At 40.3% G+C, this 19,863-nt stretch overlaps 1 protein-coding gene across 1 annotated transcript in view; it reads right to left on the reverse strand.

Moving 5' to 3' along the window:
- Positions 1 to 13,799, reverse strand: part of GFPT1 (glutamine--fructose-6-phosphate transaminase 1) — a 50,358-nt gene extending 36,559 nt beyond the window's left edge. Inside the window, exons 1-2 of the mRNA XM_045549768.1 lie at positions 13,604 to 13,799; positions 1,352 to 1,459 (exon numbers count right to left, since the gene is read on the reverse strand). Of these exons, the coding sequence (XP_045405724.1) occupies positions 1,352 to 1,459; positions 13,604 to 13,610 (115 nt within the window). The 5' untranslated portion in view covers positions 13,611 to 13,799. The remainder of the gene's footprint in view (positions 1 to 1,351; positions 1,460 to 13,603) is intronic.
- Between the last annotated feature and the right edge of the window lie 6,064 nt (positions 13,800 to 19,863).

A 19,863-nucleotide genomic window follows, 5' to 3' on the forward strand; every position in this document is an offset into this window, starting at 1 on the left:
GAAATTTCTAGGCAGCAACTGCAAATACAAGTCTGTAGCCTGAGAAATACATCTGGATTAAAAACACATCTGGATGGTAAGTCACCAACATATGAGAAGTTGAGCAAGTCAGAGCTGACCCATGATATATACCAAGTAAGAAAAGTGGGCTTAAGAAAGAATCTTGAAGAACATTAAAATTTAAGCAATAGGTAGAAGAAAAGGAGCCACCAAAGCAAACAGAAAAGAAAATCAGCATCTTAGGAAGAAAAAAGAATAATGTTGTCAGACAAGCTAAGGAGAGAATTTTAATAACAAAGGAGTTGAGGAACTGACTTTCCATTATTAAGCAAAGTCAAGGAAGATAAATGCCCATTCCATGTGGCAATGTTAAGTACACAGAAAAGGGTTAACACAGCAAGTCTGACACTGCTGTCCTTACAGAAAGGCCTGCTTTCAAAGCTGGTTCTTGACTGGTGTCTGGGAACTTGGATTTGGGGAGGATTCCTATCACCCTAACTAAGAGTGGCTCACAGTGCAAACAATGTGGCTTATGGTGAATATCTGCTTTTCTTCTGGGAGTCTAGAATTTTGGTACGTGCTAGGCAGAGGGTGCCTACATGACCAGCCAATAAAAATCTTGGGCAATGAGTCACTAGTAAGCATCCCCAGTAGACATTTCACATGTGTTGTCACAACTCACTGGAAAAATTAAGCACATCCTGTGCAATGCCACTGGAAAAGAATCTTTGCAAGCTAGTGCCTAGTTTTCCTCAGGACTTCACACCATGCACCTTTGCTGCTTTTGCTTTGCATTCTTTTGTTGTAATAAATCACAGCCATGAGTACAACCACAAGCTGAGTCCCGTGAGTCCTCCTAGGGAATCTCTGAATCTGAGGGTGGTCTTGGGAACCCTCAACAGTTGAAGGAAGGAGCTAGAATAGAACATAAAGTTGCCAGAAAGTTATTTTTATTTGTTTTGTCATCTATGTAAGATAGAAGAATCTTGGGCAAGTTCATATGCCTAAAGCATGGAATCCATGGAGAAAAAGAAATTAAAGGAAAGAAAAAAGAATTTATAGAGTGAGGCCTTCATGAACTTTATTCTACCATGAAAATGCCCCACTTAACATTCTTAATAAAAGAAAATTGCCATAAGAAACATTACTCCACATACATGGGAATACTGTTGAAATTACATAAACAAATCCTTTAAACATGATAAAAGACAAAAATTATTCAGATTTAGACTTACCCAAAACAACAAAACATGTATTACTAAAAAGCCTAGTCTCCTAAAAATAATAATAAAACACTCTCTATTTAGATTCAAGAACCATGCAAAACTCGTATTTTTTTAAAAGAAAATACCAGCAGAATCATATCCTCTGTACTCCAGTCTCTGAAGGCCTTTGATTAGGGTCTCCAAGATTTCTCGTCTCGTTCGAGGAACATGGTAGTTTAAGTAAGCAAATATACCTGCAAATAAATAAATATTTAGTGGAAAATTCTGACCAAAGAATAAAAAATTTTTAATAATTATATCTAGTGTATACAAAAATGTGATGCTAGATTCCACCTTTAAAAAAGAAAGAAATCTTCATTTCAAATTGTTCAATGGCAGTTAAACTTTTTCAAAGGGAAATTACTCATAACTATAAAAGACTTAAGTAAATACTGTCAAAATTAATGTTTAGTTTTTTTCAAAGACGCTTATAAGGCTGACCACTTATCCGCCGTGACTGCCATTTTGTCAAGTGAAATTTAATTTTTAAAAATTGGGCTGCTCAGCCTGGGCAATACAAGACCCGGCCTCCACAAAAAATTCAAAAATTAGCTGGCTGCAGTGGCATGTACCCGTAGTCCCAGCTACTGGGGAGGCTGAGCCAGGAGGATCGCTCAACCCCAGGAGTTTGAGATTGCAATGAGCTACTTATGATCATGACACTGCACTCCAGCCTGGGTGACAGAGTGAAACTCCATCTCAAAAATATTAATTAACTAATTATTTTTAAAAATTGGGCTGGGCATGGTGGCTGACACCTGCATCCCAGCACTTTGGGAGGCCAAAATAGGAGAATCACTTGAGACCAGGAGTTCAAGACCAGCCTTAGAAACACAGTGAGATTCCGTCTCTATAAAAAATTTAAAAAATTAGCTGGGCATGCTGACGAATGCCTGTAGTCCCAGCTACTCAGAAGGCTGAGGCAGGAGGATCACTTGAGTCCAGGTGTTCAAGGCTGTAGTATCCTAGTGGTCACTGCACTCCAGCCTAGGTGACAAAGCAGAGACTCCATCTCTTAAAAAAAAAAAAAAGCTAACCAATTAACAAATCTGTGGTTTATTTTATATCCTATACACTGAGCATTAGGTTTAAAGAAAAACATTTTCTGAAATAAGTATTTTAAGCAACACATGGGTACTATAAAACTATACTGATGGAATTAATTTTGCTTACTTCCAATAACCATACTATAAATAACATTTAGCCATACTATAAATAACATTTAGAGATAATGATGTGAATAGTCATAATTCAAATAATTTAATAGGAAAAAATCAACCAAATATATATTAATATAACTGTCTTAAAAGAAAATGGCTTGAATTACTTGTTTACCATACTAGCAAAAGACAAATAACTACATGTTAACAACTCCTGGAAATTCATGGACAAGGAGCAGTCATTTGGAAAAACAAAACTAGAAATAAAAGGATTAGTCATGCCTGTAATGATAACACTCTGGCAGAAGGACTGCTTGAGATCAGGAGTTCGAGACCCTATCTCTACTAAAAATAGAAAAATTAGCACAGGCGTGTAGCCCCAGCTACTTGGGAGGCTGAGGCAGAACGATCTCTTGAGCCCAGGAGTTTGAGGTTGCAATGAGCTATGATGATACCACTGCACTTTACTAGGAACAGAGCAAGACTGTGTCTCCAAAAAAAAAAAAAAAAAAATGGATTAGTACAATATGAACTGAACCAGAAAAGCAAAGAGGTAACAGATAAAGGAAATCCACATTTCAGGAATGGCAGCATGGAAATTATCTGAAGTTTTCCATGATTATGCTTTCACCATGGTGGATATAGCTTAAAAGTATAAAAACTGCAAAATATATAAAAATACATGTTCAAGCTGCTTATTTACGAAAAAACTTTCCTTTTTCTTAACTACGTTTCACTATAATTCCAGTGATTCATAAGGAGTTTAAATTAATTCTGTAGGCTAGAACTCCAGAATGACTAGTCTTCATCTCCATCTGAGAAGAGATTTTTATTTACATAAAGAGTATCGTCGTATTGAAACATTTCAGCATAAAGAAATATCGTATTGTTAATACACAATAGGAAAGCCATCATAATGCGCATACTGACCACCATGATCAGTACAGCGCAATTTTCTCAAATAAACGATCATGCCCTAATAAAAAGGAAATCCACACTTTAATACTAAAATCCAAACAACCTGAAACAACTGTTTGAATTCTCCCAAAAAGGTAGTTCCAGGCCAAAGACTTATAGAAATCCTGTATTTCACTCATATTTTTAAAAAAATGAAATAAAAGAATCTGTCACATTGGTATAGATTTTTTTAAGCTTTCGTGTGTTATACAATCATCTCATTTTCACACACAACCCTGTAAGGCAGGGTAGAACATCTAATTTATAGATGCAAAAACAGAAATTGAGTTAGCCAATATCCCGGAGATAGCTTAAAAACAGCATTGCCTGGCCGATCACGCCTGTAATCCTAGCACTCTGGGAGGCCGAGGCGGGTGGATCGCTCGAGGTCAGGAGTTCGAGACCAGCCTGAGCAAGAGTGAGACCCCGTCTCTACTAAAAATAGAAAGAAATTATCTGGCCAACTAAAAATATATACAGAAAAAATTAGCCGGGCATGGTGGCACATGCCTGTAGGCCCAGGTAATCGGGAGGCTGAGGCAGTAAGATCACGTAAGCCCAGGAGTTTGAGGTTGCTGTGAGCTAGGTTGATGCCACGGCACTCACTCTAGCCGGGCAACAGAGCGAGACTCTGTCTCAAAAAAAAAAAAAAAAAACAGCATTCCCTATCTCAAGGCACAGCAATTCAGACAACGATACAACAGGACGGTTAACAATATTTCTAAGGTAAAAAGTCTTAGCAACACAACAGTATGCAGTTTTCAAACTTTCAATGGCTCTTGACAATATAACCACTAGAGGGCAGGATCAGAGCCCCAAGACCAAAGTCCCCCCATTTAATCCAGGAGCATGAGATCTGGGGTTTTTGTTGTTACCGATGTTCCTTCATAAAGCATAACCAATAACCCAAATGTAAATCAAATTTTTATGTGTTCTAAACTCCCCTCCATGTGTCACCAACCTTTGAGAAAGGTTAAACACACAGATAACTATCAGTTAAGCTTCAAATAAACATTTTAACTAGGTCATTAAAAGACAATACATAGAATACAAATCTTTTCCAAAACAATACTTTAATATAAATGCACTAAAAAAACACTGATTCTCAATTCGTCTACTCCCCACCACTGTGACTAGCATCAGCTAAATAGTCTGCTTTAGGATACAATCTAGTTCATTTGAAGCCCATTAACTAACGAAGCATGAGGCTGTCAGGAATCTTGTCTGCAGTCTGTCTAGAGCTGCCAAATCCCAAAAATGCAGTACATCCAGAAAAATTCACTCCTAAACCATCGCCTTTTTTTTTTCTTTTGAGACAGAGTCTTGCTCTGTCACCCCAGGTAGATAGAGTGCAGTGGCATCATTGTAGCTCTAGTTCACAGCAACCTCAAACTCCTGGGCTCAAATGATCCTCCTGCCTAAGCCTCCCAAGTAGCTAGAACTACAGGCGAGCACCACAATGTCTGGCTAATTTTTGTTTCTAGCAGAGACGGGTCTTGCTCTTGCTCAGGCTGGTCTCAAACTCTTGGCCTCAAGCAGTCCTCCCACCCTCGCCTCCCAGAGTGCTAGGATTACAGGCGTGAGCCGCCTCACACAGCCCATCGCTCTCTTTTTTAAGAAATGAAAGTCTGATGGTAAAAGTAATGCATTTGGAGGATTAAAGATTAAATATTATAATCTAATACCAATTTTAAAAACAATTTAAATGCTACTAATATAAAACTGTCGTTGACAAGTTATATATGTATTTTTGAAAAAGAAGGTTCAGAGTGATGCAATATTAAATTCACTCAATACATGTAACTCAACAACAGCATTCAACTTCAATCTCCTTGGTTTATACTGATTGGTACATTGTGTGAATCTTGGTATCCTGATAACATTTTCACAGAAAAGCAAGATCTTCTAAACAGATAACCATGCCTCAAACAAATTCACAAAATTGTAACTATTTGATAAACTAATAAAATTCACACTAAACATGTGTTAGCTCATTTAAAAAGTACTCCTGTAAAACATCACATGTACTCTATAAATATATAATTAAAAATTTTAATATGGGCCAGGCTCGGTGGCTCACGCCTGTAATCCTAGCACTCTGGGAGGCCAAGGCAGGAGGATCGCTTGAGGTCAGGAGTTCGAGATCAGCCTGAGCAAAAGCGAGACCCCATCTCTACTAAAAATAGAAAAAAACATGGTGTGGGCCTGTAGTCCCAGCTACTTGGGAGGCTGAGGCAGGATGATCGTGTGAGTCCAGGAGTTTGAGGTTGCCATGAACTATGATGACGCCACTGCAGTCTAGCCCCATCTAGAGAGCAGACTCTGTCTCAAAAAAAAAAAAAAAAAGATTGATAGCATGGATTTTAAGACATGCATATTTCCTTTCTTTGTGGTGCATAGAATATGGTGCATTTCCCCATCAGCAGCATCTTATTTCAATGAAATATCACATATCAAATTCCAATTCAAAGCACTGTCATTTTTGGTTCACTATTAGAACAAAAAAAGGAGGAGGAACAGGGGAAGCAGAAGTAGGAGCAACATTTCTCCTTACGTAACTGGGGAGGAATAAGGAAGAAAACGAAGAACACCAAGACATATGTGGAGAAATTTTCTAAGATCAAAGTAATAGAGCTGGAACAAGAAGAAAGGGGATTAGCCCAAATCATACCTGATTAGGAAAATGGGAGCCAGGAAGTTAAATCTGTCAGTTTTACAGACCCGCCCCTTGGCGACACTGTTGACCCACGACAGTCCACCTGCTGGGATTAGTGGGTTATTTGCAATCTTGGGGTGGCCAGGAAAATATAATGGGAGCAAATACCTAACCAATCAGGCATGCAGGACATGTTCATGAGGGAAGCATTCATAACTCAATATGGTGTTTGTTAGAGCAGAAATCATGAGTTCAGCCCTATTTTCAGGTCTTCGACTTGTCTTTTCAAACCTTCCAATAAACAGTTCTGCTTAAGGTAACTATAAAAGCCAAAAATCAACTCTCTGCTGCTCTTTGGTTATTCCAATACCACACACAGTACTTGTCTGAACATAGGTTTTTCTACCTCCACATCAGCATGAGTTTCCAAACTGTAAGCTTTCTTATTAATGGAATATGTTTGGAATAAAACATCTCCTTATCTGAAGCAGATGTTTGTACCTACAAGCATCATTTTCAGAAAATGGCAACTTAAATAAAAAAAAAGAAAATGGCAACTTAAATTCAATGACATAAAAGCAATTAAGATTATAAGTAGGCCAGGCGCGGTGGCTCACGCCTGTAATCCTAGCACTCTGGGAGGCCGAGGCGGGCGGATTGTTTGAGCTCAGGAGTTCGAGACCAGCCTGAGCAAGAGCGAGACCTCGTCTCTACTAAAAATAGAAAGAAATTATCTGGCCAACTAAAAATATATACAGAAAAAATTAGCCAGGCATGGTGGCGCATGCCTGTAGTCCCAGCTACTCGGGAGGCTGAGGCAGTAGGATCACGTAAGCCCAGGAGTTTGAGGTTGCTGTGAGCTAGGCTGATGCCACGGCACTCACTCTAGCCGGGCAACAGAGCGAGGCTCTGTCTCAAAAAAAAAAAAAAAAAGATTATAAGCACCTTGCTAAGAAAATTTCAGATGCAACCTGGATCACAGACTAGACACACCTGGTTTGTAAGTAAAGACTGAAATTTTACTGAAATGAAAATTGAATACAACTTAACTGACTAGTCAAATTATCAAAATTCCTATGCCTGGCTGAATTTGTGTCCTTATGAATATAAAATTTTACTTTATATATTTTTTCATTTAACAACATCAGTATTTTGGCACCCTAGAAGTTGTAATTGAAACTTATCAGAGATAAGTGTTCTAATTCATTCTCTAAACTTAATACCTTCTGAATCAAAATCCATCTACAATGTCAATTAAAATTTAAATTTGTTTTATTTTTCATATAATGCAATTTACAAATTAATTCATCATCATTAAAGATTCAAACTACACAGATGCTATAGAATACACTGTGAAAAATCCCCTTTTTACCTCCACACAGGTTCTAATCCCTTCCTCAGAATAACCGCTGTTAATCCCATACACGTTGTCTTAGTCATTCATATTTTTCTACATATATGAACCTAGATGTATATGGTTTTAGAGGGCTTTTGTAAAACACATAAATGCGATGATTATATATATAATTATATATTACATATTATAATATGACATAATATATACTATGTACATATAATATATATCATTCTGTACTTTTTTCTTTTGTAGAGACAGGGTCTTGCTATGTTGCCCAGGCTGGTCTCAAATTCCTTGCCTCAAATGATCCTCCTGCCTCAGCCTTCCAAAGCACTGGGATTACAGGCATGAGCCACTGTGCCCAGCCTGTATTTTTTTCTTTAAAATGTCAGAGATCTTTCTTTCTTTTTTTTTTTTTTTTGTTTCTTTTTTATTGAGACAGAGTCTCGCTTTGTTGCCTGGGCTAGAGTGAGTGCCGTGGCATCAGCCTAGCTCACAGCAACCTCAAACTCCTGGGCTGAAGCGATCCTACTGCCTCAGCCTCCCGAGTAGCTGGGACTACAGGCATGAGCCACCATGCCCGGCTAATTTTTTCTATATATATTTTAGTTGGCCAGATAATTTCTTTCTGTTTTTTTTCTTAGTAGAGACGGGGTCTCGCTCTTGCTCAGGCTGGTCTCGAACTCCTGACCTTGAGCGATCCACCTGTCTCGGCCTCCCAGAGTGCTAGGATTACAGGCGTGAGCCACCGCGCCCGGCCTAAATGTCAGAGATCTTTCTGTGTCAGTACGTACACAGCTACTTTATTCTACTTAATGGCTACATACTAGTCTACAATAGATTTATCCTGTATTATATAACCATTTCCCTATTGAGATTTTTCTAACTCTTTGCAATTACAAATAATGCTGCAATTAAACTTATACACATCAACTAGATTCTTGTCATAAAAATATTCAGTACTGGCCGGGCATGGTGGCTCATGCCTGTAATCCTAGCGCTCTGGGAGGCCGAGGCGGGAGGATTGTTTGAGCTCAGGAGTTCAAGACCAGCCTGAGCGAGACCCCATCTCTACTAAAAATAGAAAGAAATTATATGGACAGCTAAAAATATATGTAGAAAAAATTAGCTGGGCATGGTGGCACATGCCTGCAGTCCCAGCTACTCGGGAGGCTGAGGCAGGTGGATTGCTTGAGCCCAGGAGTTTGAGGTTGCTGTGAGCCAGGCTGATGGCACGGCACTCTAGCCCGGGCAACAGAGTGAGACTCTGTCTCAAAAAAAAAAAAAAAAAAAAAATTCAATACTGTCATTATGGAGTCACGTTCTACATGCAAGATTCCTTCAAAACATGAAGTGTTATTAGTATTTGAGATACATTTTCTATAATCCTAAAAGCACAAAGAAAAAATTATAAAATACAGAGGGACACAATGAAGATTTCAATTATTTTGTTTTTAATTGCTTTACACTGTTTTCCTATTTACAAAATGCTGGTTTGTGTCTCCCCTACTCTGTCGTTAATTATCTGTTGCCACTGGAAGGGGCTCCATGACACCTCTCTTGCACATTTAACATTCTGGAGCTCAAAGCACTGTTTAAGTCCGAAGATCTCTAATTATACAGTCCCTCACAGGCTACTTATATCATCTTTCTCAATATAAAAGCATTCACATTCTGCTCATAAACCTTCAAATACTGCATCTCCCTCACTTCTCTCTGACCATTCACATCAGACCACAATTTTTTATCATCCTGCCAAGTCAGTCCCTCTGGGCCCACTGTGCTCTTACTCCTGTGTCTCTGAGCACCTCTACATCAAACTGTGAGAGCCATGCAGAACTCATCCATCCATTTCAGTTCACTTTCACATGGGCCCTCTCAAATGCTGACCAATCCTGTTAATTCATCTCTTGTCTAACTTTCAACTTCCCCCAGATATTATTTTATTTTAGAGTCTAGAACACACACTACTCTCAAATCCCCATTTCTCTCTTTCTGGCTTCTTTTACATATTTGGTAGATTCTCACATTATAAAACTGAAGCTTCATCTTCAACAGTATAACACCATATATACTTCTCATCCTTCCTTATAAGCTCAAAAGAGAAATACTCCACATATTACTCTCTGAAGCTAGGCTCTCCTACTTGTAACTCTTATAAACTTGATGAGTGATTCTCCAACTTTGTAAATACAGAGAACCCTTTTGTTAACATCAAAATATTCTGAGGCTCCTACACAGTGGGTTAATTTTTTATTATTCAATGATCTAGAACAATTTTTATTCATATCACAGACAATGCTTCGAGTATGAATCAAGCAATGAACACCATGTAACAATTTCACAGCTTATAGGTCAGGAACCACACCTCTAGAACTCTACTTTCCAACACTCCCAGAGGACCTCAGTCCCACAATACTCCCTCTTCTTTTTGGTATTACTTGCAGCCCTCCTTCTGAACACAAACTCAGGCCCCTCTGCCTTCGTATGTGTAACTTCTCTAATGAATTCTTCATAACCAAATCCAATCAACTTCACCCTGCAGTATTAAACATGAATAATCTTTTTCTACTTCCATACACTGTCCAAGGCAATATATTACCTTGGAACTCTTTTGCCTTTAACCACTGTTCTTTGGTGTCTTTTCCTGGCACTTCTATTTCCTCCTTCAACCCACCCACCCCCACCCCAGCAGTTCTCAACCTATTTCTGCCTCCATTCATGTCATCAATGATTACTTTTCACGGTATGCTAATTCTCTACCAACCAGCACCATCATCCAGAACATTCCTGGGAAAACACAAATACCCAAAGCCCGGAGCTCTCCAATCTCTGAATTTCTACTCATTCCATTTGTGGTCTACAACATGGCAATGAACAAGGACTGAGTATTACCACCTACTGCTGTTGTATGTGCATTCATTTTGTTTCCTCTGATCACAAAGCAATTCCTTGAAGGCAACTGCCTTACCTTAGTCATCTCTCCAAAGGGCAGAGTGCCAAGTACAAGGCTATCACTTCAAATATCTGCAAGTATTTTCTAACACTTTCTAGGCACCAGAAATATACAGTCAAAAATTCCCAAACCACAGAAACAGAACACTATTTCACAGGATGCTAAAAAGGGATGAGGTGAAAATAATTAAAGGTTTAAGAAATACCAGGTTAAATAAAGTTAACAAGTTTATATTTAGAACTTTCTAGAATCTTTAATCTTGGTAACTGTGAATCTCCAAGAGTAGAATTTCCTGAACTTGTGAGTTACAAAACTCCTTCCCACCTTCTACTGCTCATTACCAGCACCTATTAACTTCTCCCTTTCTGGGGAACACTATTGAGGAAATACGTATTAAGCAATTAATTATTTTCTCTCACTTCTTTATATCCAGTATGATTTCTAAGGATGTGTTATCAGCACCAGTTTTATAACTAATCCTAGCAGCCAATCTCAGCATCCCTCAATTATCCCCAAAGCCATATTGACAGTATAATTACAAAAGATTTTTGAAAAATTCATTTCAGGATACTTCTACATTGCAAGGACTCCATTTACAAAAATTCCACATATATACACCATCAGATCAGAAGCATATAACCCCACTTTTATAAAAACAGCAAAATCTGTTAAAAGCTGGGGGCAGTTTACATGCCTTGACACCCTCTCAGCAAAACCAAAAGTAATACAAATGAAAAAGATAAGGTATATTCCAAAGAACCAAGACTAAGTGGAAGATAAAATAAATTTGGAAAACAGACACACTATTCTTTTCTGGGAGATCACAATGCTTATTATTCACACATTACAGGTTCCAAGAAGTCCTCTTAAAAAAAAAAAGTACCACACTATTCAATCTATTGCTTCCCAAATTTATCTGACCACAGAATCTTTTTTCCTAACACTTACATCCCAACACAAGCTGGTAAACATTGTAACAGTTTATCAGTTTATCTAACTGAAAAAAGCATATCATAGAATTTCCAGTCTTCATTCTTCTGCTACAACATTTTACAATGTTAAAACAAAATAAAATTTCAGAAAAACTTGACTAAGCAGCAGGTAATCAATCAGATGGTTAAGTTTCTAAGTTTTCTCATCTACTCTGATTTCCACTCAATTTCCCTGCCTAGAAATTTTTATTCAATAATTAAGATGTGGGAAGAAAATAATGACAAACTCAACTTTTAGAATTTACATTAGATAAGAAATAAATTCTGAACAAAATTCCTAGAATCATGCAAAACTCTGGTCTGAGTTAAAAGCAGGACTTTAGAAATGCTTCAGATACTAGTTTTTTGTTTGTTCGTTTGTTTTTTGAGACAGAAGCTCGCCACAGAGTGCAGTGGGTAGAGTGCAGTGCCATCAACATAGCTCACTGCCATCTCAAACTCCCAGGCGGAGCAATCCTCTGGCCTCAGCCTCCCAAGTAGCTGGGACTACAGGCGTGTGCCACCACATCCAGCTAATTTTTCTATTTTTAGCAGAGACAGGGGTCTCACTTTTGCTCAGGCTGCTCTCCTTAGCTCAAGGGATCCTCCTGCCTCGGCCTCCCAGAGTGCTAGGATTACAGGCGTGAACCACCATGCTGGCCCAAATACTAATTTTTTATTCATTCTTCATAACCTGTTTCCTCAGCAGTAAAACTCGGTGGAAAGGAGATACCAGGTACATGAAAACTCCAAACATTTTGTCTCTACCCTAAAAGTCTCAACCTTACTTGAACCTTTTCTAAATTAAATCTTATTTTTTTATTTTATAGTACTCTGACTACCTTTCTTCCTGGAACAAGATGATGCAATGACCTGTAACCAGAATGTCAGGTACTTGGTTAGGCACATACCTTCCTGTCAGGAACAGTTAATTACCAAATGAAGCATACTGGTGATTAACCAGTTTGTAAATGTGTTTGCAAAACCATTCTACTAATCAGACATTGCAAAAGTATAACTGATTCTGAAGTCAGCTCTACTCTAATAATTTCAGTAAGCTATTTATAGGTGTTTCTGTTTTTATGTGGGTTTTTTTTAATCTACTCTAAATTTAAACCTGCTCCTCATTTTCATAAGCTGAAATGAGCATAAAGTTAAATACAGGAAAAATGTACACTGATGAGTATAATACACCTCCTGTTCAGTTCCTTCATGCAAAAAGCTGCAAAAAGTAAGTTTCCCAGATAGTTTCAATTCTATTACAACTTTACCTCCCTTTAAAAAGCTTCTTTCCTCCAGGGATAAAGTCAGTTGTAAATTTCAACAAGAAAGGTAAGAATACAATTTTTTTTACCGACAATGGCCAAGTTAATACCAATTTTAGAGTACATCAGTCATGTCAGGTATGATTCTCACAATCCATTTCACTAACACTTTTAGGTAATAAAACGACTAACTCTCAAAACATGAAATAAGAGTCTAACTTTATTTTTTAACTGTTGTAGGAAAGACGTTAGATTTTTCATAACTAGTATTTTAAATGGGTGCACGTGCAACGGATAAATGATAAATATTTTTCATAGCTGGTATTTTTTAATGGGTGCACATGCAAATGGTAAATGCTATATAATCTATTGCCACAGATACTTCCGTGCCTCCTCCACCAGAGGATCAGGACCAAGCCCATTCACCACGTTATTGATTAGCACTGGTTTCTGTCGAGATGGGGTGGCAGGAAGTAAGATCACGTTTAATGCCACTGTCGTGGTTCTAGCTAAAGTCTGTTTTCTATTGGCCCTGCCTGAAAAAAAGGCAACTGAAAATAAGTATTTTTGAAAGGTAAACCCTAGAAGAATGCAAGATAAGAGGACCTCACCCCATGTTCCACAGGTTGCCTCATTCACCTGGCAGACCCTTTTGAAGGCACCCCCTCCACACCTCACTTCCCTCAGCCCTCTCCTCCTTCTTCCACATAGGCATCTCTTAGTTCTCTCCCGTCTCGGTTCCTTCTCCGCGCAAAGACGCCCCCATCGGCCCCCAATATCCCCTCTATGGCCCGCCCTTCTCTCAGGTGCCCTCCTCCGGGCCACCAGCCCTCCTCCTGCCCGCAGACGCGGGCTCCCGTCCCCGGCACCCGCAGCCGCCGCTGGACGCCCCTCGCCCATCACCCAGACTTCGCACCCTCCTCACTCCCGCTTCTGCGGGCGCCTCGGGCCTCAGCGGCGCCCGCACCGCACCCAGCACCGCCCCGCAACACGCCCCCCTCCCCCAGCCTCCTCACCGCACATGATGCAGAAGGCACGGCCCGCAGGGCGAGACGCGAACAGCTGACGGGGTCAGGGGCACACACTAGCTTCGGGGGCGATCGGAGTGCTCAGCGGCCGGCGTGGCGCCGCCACGACACCCTCAAGGATGCGACCGCCACAGCAACAACAGGCTTCTCCACCTCCCCGGCTCAGCCAGAAAACCGCCGCCGGGCCCCGCCCCTCGGCGCGCAGCGCGCCGCCGCCGGCAGTCCCCATTGGGCTGCGTCCGCGCCGCTCACGCGCACGTCCCGCCTCCCCATGCCGCCCCGCCCCCGGAGCCCACGTAGGCGCTGGACTGCTGGCAGCTGAGACGTGGCAGCGACTCGCGGCCGCATCCGCCTGGAGTTCCTGGATCCGCCGCCCGGGGGCAGGGACTGGGCGGTGAGGGAGGGAGAAACTCAGCGCCTGTCAGGGAATGACGGAAAGAGGAGAATGAAATTCTTAGCAAAGCAAACAGCTCGGCGAGCGCACCCAGTGCAACCCCAGGCCCCAAGTTCCGGCACCCCACGGAGCGGGGGAAGTGGAGGAAAAAAAGCAGGAAGAATGAAAAGGGGATCCTGGGGGACAAACAAAATCAGGGTGCAAAAGGGACGTAGGCTGAAGAAAAATTGCATAGAATTGGGTGAGGTGGGAGGAAGGAGGTACCAAAATTCTTGACTGTAAATTGCCATTCAGGTTCGGTCACTCTTTCTGGTGTCAGGCAATTCAGTTTCCTACTTAACGCTCTGTGTAATATGCTTGACCTCCAACAGCCCTCCGCACCCCATCCCCACCTTCAGTCATTTCCTCCCTAACCCCTAGTTTATTGTGGACGTAGAGGGAGGACCGTCAGTTTCAAATATCCACCTATAAGCCTGGGCTTAAGAAACTGCCGGCCAGCCTCCAATGGCCCACCTGAGAGGACTAGCAATTGCCTAGCTGTAACAGCCTTGCGGTTGACTCATGAACGATTACTTCTATGAATTAATGCACCGTTCCTGCCAAGAGAGACTTGATTAGAGAGTGATAATATTTCTGAAAATTAATTTCCTGGGTATTTGCTTTAAGAACATTTAAATTGTATCTTTAGTCAAATGTAGATGGTTATCAGAACTCTATTAATGGCTCTAGACTAGAATCAAATTTAAAACTTACGTGGCACACAGAACTCCTGAAGTTCTAACCGCTGTTTAGGTGTCTGGTCTTACTCCACCTTCCAGCCCTATACACTCCAACAAAGCTGAACAGGTAGTTCCCCAAGTGGGCCTAGATTCTCAAAACTTTTGCACATTTTAGTAACTCCACATGGAATCCCTACCCCATCTGTTTAAATGCTGCCACTTCAGGAAAGCCTATTTTGTCTCCCCCAGACAGACTTGGAGCCATGCATTAACTGCTCATTCTTTGAGCTGCCCCCATAAAGCAATATGCTTTGATATTTTATGATTTTCTTTGTATATTTCCCCACTGGGCTGTAAGTTTCTTGAAGCTATAACAAGTCTTTGCAAACCCAAAACCCAGTATAGACCCAAGCACAAAGTAAGAGATCAAAAATGTTTTTAAATGAGTGAAAGCCATATCTGCTTAGCAGAATTAACTTTCTATGGCTGGTTATATGATAGAGCAAAGGGCTTTCAGTTTTTCTTAGAGGGAAAAATGCCTTTCACTTGCCTCAAAGAAAGGCTGGAAAATGTCACATTTCACTCCTCAAAGTATTTCTCATCTAAAAGTCCTTTGATATCTCAGGCCCTTAAATAGGTCCCTAGATCACCCAGAGCAAAAAACAGTGAGCTATTTGTTAATAGGTGAAATATAGATAGATCGATAGATAGAGATTTTTTTTTTTTTTTTTTTTAGAGACAGAGTCTCACTCTGTCCCCAGGCTGGAATGCAGTGGCGTGATCATAGCTCACTGCAGCCTCAAACTTCTGGGCTCAAGCGATCCTCCTGCCTCAACCTCCCAAGTAGCTGGGACTACAAGCATGTGCCACAACACCCAGCTAATTTTTCTATTTTTTGTAGAGATGGGATCTCACTCTTGCTCAGGCTGGTCTCAAACTTCTGGCCTCAAGCAATCCTCCCACCTCTACATCCCAAAGTGCTGGGATTACAAATGTGAACCACCATGTTCTGTCCCCCATTTCTTAATGCAAGAAACAAAAGGCTCTGTGAATATACATTTTAGCTTAAGAACCGTCAATCTAAGAGGTTCTGGTAAGACCTCAGCAATATTGCCCAGGAGTCAAGGTATGGTTCCAATGCTTAAGCAACACCTTTGTACATTGACAGCAAACCTGTCCAAGCCACAAAGAAAATGCGAGCAGTACCACCAAAATTCTCATGCTCTAAATATAATAATCTGTTGAACCCTTTGCTTTACTCTTCTGCCTGCTACTCCATCACAGTGACTATCAGTTTATCTTGTCCATCTCCATTCTACAGCTATCTTGGAAGATGTTTATGCACCATTTAAGAGGAAGAAACTTTGAAGGCCAATATTTTCCCAACCCAGCCTTGAAGAACCTCACTAACCTACCACAACAAAGAACACTTTGTAACCATGTGCCTGCCAGTTGAGATACTAATACATAAGAACTTTGTCTGACCTGCCTTTTTAGGGAGCTCTGCCTTAGCTGGGCCTTTGGGAATATAGCCTGTGGAAGAAGAAAATAAATGATCCATGAAGGAAAGGAGACATCTGGGCCTAATTTAAACATCTGAGGAAATGGAAAGGATTTTCTCTCCTAATCAAAAAGTTCTGAACTAGGGCATGGTGGCTCACACCTGTAATCCCAGCACTTCTGGAGGCTGAGGCAGGAAAATCGCTTGAGACCAGGAGTTTGAGACCAGCCTGGGCAACATAGTGAGACCCCATCTCTAAAAAACATTGTAAAAATTAGCCAGGTGTGGTGGCACATGCCTGTAGTCCTAGCTACTGGGGAGGCTGAGGTGGGAAGATAGCTTCAGCTCAGGAGTTTGAGGCCACAGTGAGCTATGATAGCACCACTGCCCTCCAGCCTGTGACATACTGAGACCCTCATCTCTTAAATTAAAAAAAAAGGTCAGAACTAACAAGAACAAAAAGAAAGCAATGATGGTAAGGGGGTGTCATTCATTGTCTCTTTATGTAAGTCCATTTCCCTGTTTGTTTAGTCCCATCAGTTACCATGGCTGAAGAACATCAGGGCTTCCAGTTGCCATTTCTAATGAAACAAAGAAATAGCTTTATAAGATTTTTAAACATCTGCATGTTTGTGATTTTTGTTACCTCTTACCTGAATTCCCATAATAAATAGCAATCAAATTATTAAAATCAAAAATTCCTATATCATAATATGGGGAGCTGGGACACATATGTCCTACTTTTTAGGCAGTTTTGTGAAAAAATGTACCCCAATGGACAGAGAAGATGGTGGCAAGTATAAAAGGAAAAAGAAATAGGGGAAGCCCCTGAGGCCTATGAGAAGATATGGGGACAAGAACAAAAGGCACCAGTCAAGGCCTCGGAAAGACCCCTTGAGTAAGTCCGTTTGCTTCTACCACCACCGCAATTCATCCTACACACCTTCACACCAGAGCAATCTTTCAAAAATATAAATCTGATCCAGTTTCTCTCTGCTTCCAATTCAGTGGGTACTCTTCACCTGCAGGATTAATAGGTTTCCCAATTCAGTGGTAGTGTTCCCACTTTAAGTTCTGGCTTACAGAGAAGTGCAATCACCGAGCTTCTCAAGAATGCTGGTGCTCCTCTCACGAATTTATTTCTCACAAATAAGGTGAAAGGTATATCTACAGGACAGAGCTTTTGATGGCAAATAACAGAAACCCACTCAAACTAGATGAAGAAAGGGATTTATTGGCTAATGTAACTGGAAAGGACAGGAATAAAAACCGCTTCCAGCATATCTTATACCCAGTTGTCAGAACTCTCCAACTCTCTATATCTCTGACTTTATGGTCAGGGAAATGACTTTTAAATAGCTCTAGAATCACATCTTTATAATTTGCAGTCCAAGGGGAAAGAGAGAGGCCATTCCTTCATCTTCATTTTTTACATTCTAGGCAAATGTTCTGATCAGTCCGATGTGAGTTACATGCCCCACTCCTGTGTCAAAGAGGACAGGACATTGTAGTAGGACAGCTCCACTAGAGCTATATAGTCATATAGAGCAGTGGTCCCCAACCTTTTTGGCACAAGGGACCATTATCATGGAATACAGTTTTTCCACGAACCAGGGTTGGGGGGTGTGGAGATGGTTTCAGAATGATTCAAGTGCATTACATTTATTGTGTGCTTTATTTCTATTACTATTATATTGTAATATGTAATGAAATAATTATACAACTCACCAGAGGTTGGGGACTCCTGATATAGAGGAAGGGAGAGCAGTTCTTCAAAGGAAAGGGAAGATGCTGCTAAAAGAATGATGAAGGCACAAACAAAAGATGCCCACTACATCAGGTTTACCTGCCCGCCCCCCAAGGAAACCTGAGGCTTGAGGACGAAGGATGCTAACTCTAACTAGAAGTAATACAGGCAGTTCCCAGGTTACAAATGACTCCACTTACAGCGTTCCATACTTACAAACAGGCTCCCAAGGCTCCCCATAAGGATAATTTATAATTAAATAATTAAATTAATAATTTGGAAACTAGTTTCTCCCACACCTGTAAACAAACCCACATGGCCATAAGTGGTTCATTGGCACAGCATCTTACACCAGAGGCTAGTTTCACTGTTTATACCATCACTTACACACACCATCACTTTCGTCTTAACTTTTTTATTCAATTTTGTGAATGTGCATTTACCCTTATGACCATGCCTCCAAAGTGAAAGTCCATGAAAATCCAGGTGAGCCTGCAGCAAAGAGAATGGTGATTACAACGGAAATGAAAGTAGAAATAATTAAGTATTCGGAGAAAGGCCAGATGCCATCATTCATTGTGAAAGCATTAGGCTTTAGTCCCTTGACTATAGAACAATTATAAAGGACAAGGTGAGAATAATGGAACATGTGAAAGGCAGTGCTCCAATGAAAGCATCAGTTATTACTAAGCAGTGTAGTAGATTAATTATTGAAATGGAAAGGTTATTACTGATTTTGTTAGAAGATCAAAATAAGCGTAACATTCTTATTAGCCTAGCATTGATGCAACAATAGGTGAATGTTAACATTTAATATTCTTATTTGAAATTTCTCCTATCTCCTATCTAAACTTTTTATATGAGTTTGTTTTTATATTGTTTGTTTGAATTAAAAGAAAGCACAAGTTTCTGTAACTTATTATTACAGTACAAGAGTACTATTACTGTATTATTACCACATGAGCCATTATAGTATCGTTATTAGTATTACTACTGTATATGCACTATTCATCAGGGATCTGAGTTACATATAAATCTGACCTAAAGACATTCTTAGAAACGTATCCTGTCTGTAACTCGGAGACCGCCTGTGCTCTCTCCTTAATATTCCTCTCTAGAGTGGCTGCAGATTTTTCCAGTATGTAGAAGCTGGGACAGAGTTTTCTAGCTCTGCTAGAAAGAAATTCATTCTACTGCCAAGAAAGTCAACAAATTGAAAACCATGAGATTAACTGGTCCTATCTTTAACCTACTATTTCTGTCCTGTAGGATGTGATCAGAGCCACAATAAGGGATAGACCATTCAGAGAGCTGCCTAGAGCTAAAAGATCACTAGAAATGTAAGGACACAGAAAAAGTAATATTTTCTAGGCTTTCTTTCAGGGGACACAAAAGTCATTTCTGGATAGTCTATACGCCCCTGTGGAGTTATGACAGATAACTCTGATGTAGGAAAAGGGAGTATAAGCCTGGAGTTTCCCAAGAGGGGTGGGTGTAGATTCCCACTGGAGAGCAATCAGCTTCATATTCCTGCACAAAAAAACAGACACACATGTACATACCATTGCTTCTACCTACCGTGGTTCTGGATTAAGTAAAAGAGATGGAAAAGACTCTTTCCCACTAGAAAACAACTATGAAAGCAAGAAAAAGCTCTCTCCTCCCTCAAATAGGAATACTGAGGAGGGTTATGTAGGCCCAACTCCCTTAAGGCATAATAGTATAGCAGCAATGTGCACAGGCTCTGCAGCCAGAATGCCAGAGTTCATGTTCCTGGCTTTCCCACTGAAGTTATATGGCAATGGAAAATGTATTTCTGTGCCTCCATTTTCCAGTCCATGGAAATGGGCACAATAATAGCTACCTATCTCATAGAATTAAATGACT

This window comes from Lemur catta, chromosome 4, assembly GCF_020740605.2.
Source record: "Lemur catta isolate mLemCat1 chromosome 4, mLemCat1.pri, whole genome shotgun sequence".
NCBI classification, from domain to species: domain Eukaryota; kingdom Metazoa; phylum Chordata; class Mammalia; order Primates; family Lemuridae; genus Lemur; species Lemur catta.